The 4,253-nt window shown below is 45.4% G+C and overlaps 1 protein-coding gene across 1 annotated transcript in view; it reads left to right on the top strand.

The window, feature by feature from the left end:
* The window catches only part of SLC15A1 (solute carrier family 15 member 1), a 74,936-nt gene that overhangs the window by 40,335 nt on the left and 30,348 nt on the right, over positions 1 to 4,253 (top strand). Inside the window, exons 17-18 of the mRNA XM_019525530.1 lie at positions 2,630 to 2,779; positions 4,128 to 4,177. Of these exons, the coding sequence (XP_019381075.1) occupies positions 2,630 to 2,779; positions 4,128 to 4,177 (200 nt within the window). The remainder of the gene's footprint in view (positions 1 to 2,629; positions 2,780 to 4,127; positions 4,178 to 4,253) is intronic.

The following is a 4,253-nucleotide window of genomic DNA, read 5'->3' as shown; positions in this document are numbered from 1 at the left end:
GATCCTAGAGGGTACGCATGGGTGGGTGGGGATGGTGTCGCCACCTCCAAGGAGCACGGCCAGGGCAGGGTAAGGGTAGTGGCACTCTGGGGCAGGATAGCTTTCACACAGTGGCTGCTGCTGCCACACACCAGCCCAGTGAGCTACCCTACCCTGCACCAGCCCTGCTCCTGGGAGGCAGTGGCACTCTGTCCCCACCCACTTGTTTCATACCTTCTAGGGTCGGAAGGGACCTGAGCAGATCATCAGGTCCGACCCCCTGCCATGGCAGGAAAGAGTACTGGGGTCAAACGACCCCAGCAAGGTGTTCATCCAGCCTCCTCTTAAAAACCCCCAGGGTAGGAGCCTGCACCACCTCTCTTGGAAGTTGGTTCCAAGGGGTGGCACTTGTGTGCCACCCCTCCCCCCCTCCCAACTCGGTGTCTGGCTGCTGGGGGTACTTTGACTAAAAAAGGTTGAAAAACTCCTGTCCTAAGGAGTAGGGCAATTCGGGTCGGTCCTCTGGTTGAGGAGGGCATAGAACTCAGGTGTCCCTTTTCCTAGGTGAGTACTATCTACTAGATTTGCACAAAAGTGGGCACAGCCACTATCAGCACTGGCACTTGGTGCTGTCAGTGGATCAGACATTTGGCATGCTCTGTGGATGCCTAATGGGTTGGGGATTTCTTTTCCAACTTGGATCATAACTGAGCTTAAGGTGGAAGTTAGGTGTATGATTTTAAATCACCTCTGAGCATATGCAAGCAGCCCAAATATAGCTACTTAAGAAACTTTCAGGTGGAGGCACCTCCATGATTCTGGGCATCTTAAGTGGTTTTGTAGTTACTTGATTAGGGCTGGTTTCTCTCACTTGTGGGTATATAGGCTTCTATAGTCTGCCTGAGCCATTTTAAATGCCTGTGAGATTTTGAATCTGGAACTAAAAATCTTCTGATGTTCCTTATGCTGACCTCCATGTTCTGCTGCTGAAACTTTACAGATAAGTATGTAACATAACATGGTATCTTGGTACCCTATACATAAGTGCATTTCCCCACATCCCTGTCAGCAAACAGGCTGGAGTCTCCATGGCTAGTATTCCAGTCCATGGGTCGATTAGTTGGCTGGCCTCCATGGCTGCTGGTGAAACAAATCTGTAGCTTACATCCAAAAATGATATGGCTGTTGAGGTCAACGTATAATTACTCTCCAGGTCTTGCATTATAAAGCACTATATTGTCCCCTTAAACCCCACTAAGTCAGGTGAGAAAGTACAGACTATCATTTTACTACTTGCTGCTGAAGGCAGAGTTCTAGTTTGAAGCAGTGAGCAAATTGCTGCCAGCAAGTTCCACAAACTGAGACTGTCCCTCTATATCCATAAAATACACCGTGGTAGACCAAACGTTGTCCTATTGTGCTTCCCAGGATGGTAAATCTGGAATAGTACTTGCCTCATGTCCAAAGAGGTACAGATACTGGCACCCAACCTTCAGAGCAAACACATCCACATCAAGGAACTGAATGTATAAGGCTGTCTTTTTATATGTGAAAGTTAGACAGCCTTGCGGAGTTCAGTGTTTCACTTCTGCAGAGCTGACACTTGCCAAGTATTGTTTCTGGAGGGACTAGATGACTCCAGAATTTTTCAGTGGAATGTAGAGCCTTTAACCTGTAGAGGGTCAGTTCAACTCCAGTGTACGACATGTATTTAATGAGTGAAAGTTGTTGCCATATGATGGGTGGTCTGCATGAAATAGACAAATGACTGTATTAATTATTAATGTGTATTCTAGGAGCTCTTTGTTCCACCCAAGGTCAGAGCCCATTGTCCTGTCTGTAAGCATAGTTAGTAAGAGGCAGACTGGCCTGGTGATCTTAAAATCTAAATGGAGAAAAATGGGTGGTTGGGGGAATCTCCTTACAGGTGACACAAATGAATGTCCTGTTGACATTCCTGGTGGTATACAGGCTGCACTGTCTTTGAAACTTTTCCAGAAGAATTGACACGTTAGTGCTGCCGTGTGGGGAATCCAGCATGGCCTCTGCCAGTGCTGTACCTGTATTCTTGCTGAAGAGAGAACTTGGCTTGGAAACTATCAGTTTAATACCTTTCAGGGAAAAACAAGCGTCCTTACTGAAAAGTGCTGCTACTTCATGTGTGAATGACATTTATAGTCCTGGGAGTCTGCATGAAAGAAAAAATTAAACAAAAACCATGATAGACCAATAGTTACAGTCTTTAGATGCATAAAAGTTGGTAAGAGCCTTAACCCAGACTTACAAGGCATATATGAAATGCTGGAGATCAAGTGCGACATAACTAATACATCTTGGAAATCTTGCATCTAAGGCAGTGGTGGGCAAAATGTGGCTTGGGGGCTGGATGTGGCCTGCAAGGCGGTTCTATCTGGCCTGTGGGGGCCCCTAAAAATAAATAAATAAATAAATAAATAAATAAATTAGAAAATCAGTCTTTATCTGCCCTGGGCTGCCTGTCATGCAGCCCTCAATGGCTTGCCAAAACTCCAGTAAGTGGCCCTCTGCCCTAAATAATTGCCTGCCCCTGATCTAAAGGATCCTGATTTAAATACATAGATAGTCATGGTGATATAGAAATATATAGCAATGTTTTTGTCTTTTTCAATAGACTGATTACTTCACGCTTGACACTGCCAGCTTAAATGCATTAACTGTTTCCTATGGAAGTCGAAACAAAAGTAAGACTTTGACTGCTTTGGGACAAAAACGTTATACTCTTGAAATAAAAAATAACACCAGGAATATCCTAGATACATTGGTAAGTTGTTTAAATCCTATCTAGGATCCCAACTTTTAGCTTCATACTTGTGTAAATGGAGAACACCTAAGCATGGTGCTGATAATTCCAAGGTCGCAGATTTGATCCTTGGGTTGGACTAGGTTGCAGGGGCGGTGGGGTGGGGTGGGGGGGGTAAAATGTTGGATATGGCTGGTGGCTGGACTCCACTTCCCCCTGCTTGTGTCACTGTAGCTGGCTTCCATGAAGAACCCAGCAGCAATGGTACCATAACAGCATGGGGTCAGAGTTAGTATGGAGACCAGTCCCAGCCATGCTGGCAAGGTGTGCAGCTGGATGGGGAGCTGCTGTGCAGCTGGAGCCAAAACCTTGCAGCAGTGACAGCATGGTCTGGAGCTGAGGCAGAGCAGTGATCCGCTGCCTGAATGCCCCTGCCCGGGGTGTGCAGGCAACAGATTGCAGCTGTGCCCTGGCTCTGGACCATGCTGTCCCTGTCACAAGATCCCAGTGCCAGAGCAGCTCCCTGCCCAGTTGCAGACCCTGCCAGTGTGTCTGGGGATCATCTCCATGGGAACTGGCCCCCTGCTGTCACAGCATGGTTGCTGCTAGGTTCTCTATGGAAACTGGCTGCAGTGATGCGGGCAGGGGCTGCTGCAAAATGGAATTTTCTGCAGGCCTGACTCAGCCTGTAGGCCAGACTCTTTTTTTTTTTTTGCCTGCCCCTGGACTAGATAATCTCTTGAGGTCCCTCCTAGCCCTACTCTCAGAGCATGAAGTGAGTTTAAGATGCCAATCCTTGGATGCCAGAAGAATATCTTGAGATATCTATACTTAGGGTGACCATATATTCTAGATTTGGCTGGGACAGACCCAGATTTTGGAGGTTGGTCCCAGCCAGCTCATGAAAACAACTAAAATAGAGTATCCTGGGTGCAGAGCACAAGGGCCGAGTGGCAGTAGCTGTGAAATGCATTGATTGCTACTTCACAAGTGATTGTTAATATTTGTGAAGTATAAAACAATGGGTCATTAATAGGCCATTGAAACTCTGCGGCCTGCAAGGGGGACAGGGCATGGTAGGCAGGCAATACCCCAGATTGCACACTGTCTCATATAGGCACCCTATGTATACTGTATATTTATATATGCATTGTGACAGAATATTTGAGTCTTAAGAAAGTTTTAAATATTTCTGGATAAACAAGTGGATGCTTTACAGCTATCACTGGTATTAACAAAATACAAAATGTAAGTCTTTTCTCTTTTTAAGGTAAGACCTACTGTGTATATTCACAAAATAGTGAACACCATAGCTTGTTAAAGATACTGACGCACATCTTATTAATGATGATTTGTCTTTTTCCACCAGGTCCTTGATGACATTTCATCAAAGCCAGAAGAAGGAAAAAATCTAATCAGGTATATGTTCTTATGTAAAAATAATAATTGCTTTGTTTTTTAAAGTGCAAGTGACTGACCACTTAAAGAACATCTT

The sequence above is a fragment of the Gavialis gangeticus genome, unplaced genomic scaffold, assembly GCF_001723915.1.
Source record: "Gavialis gangeticus isolate Ggan-Ray unplaced genomic scaffold, GavGan_comp1, whole genome shotgun sequence".
Classification (NCBI taxonomy): domain Eukaryota; kingdom Metazoa; phylum Chordata; order Crocodylia; family Gavialidae; genus Gavialis; species Gavialis gangeticus.
The sequence above is the reverse complement of the archived record's forward strand: the minus strand, read 5'-3'. Positions and strand labels throughout refer to the sequence as shown.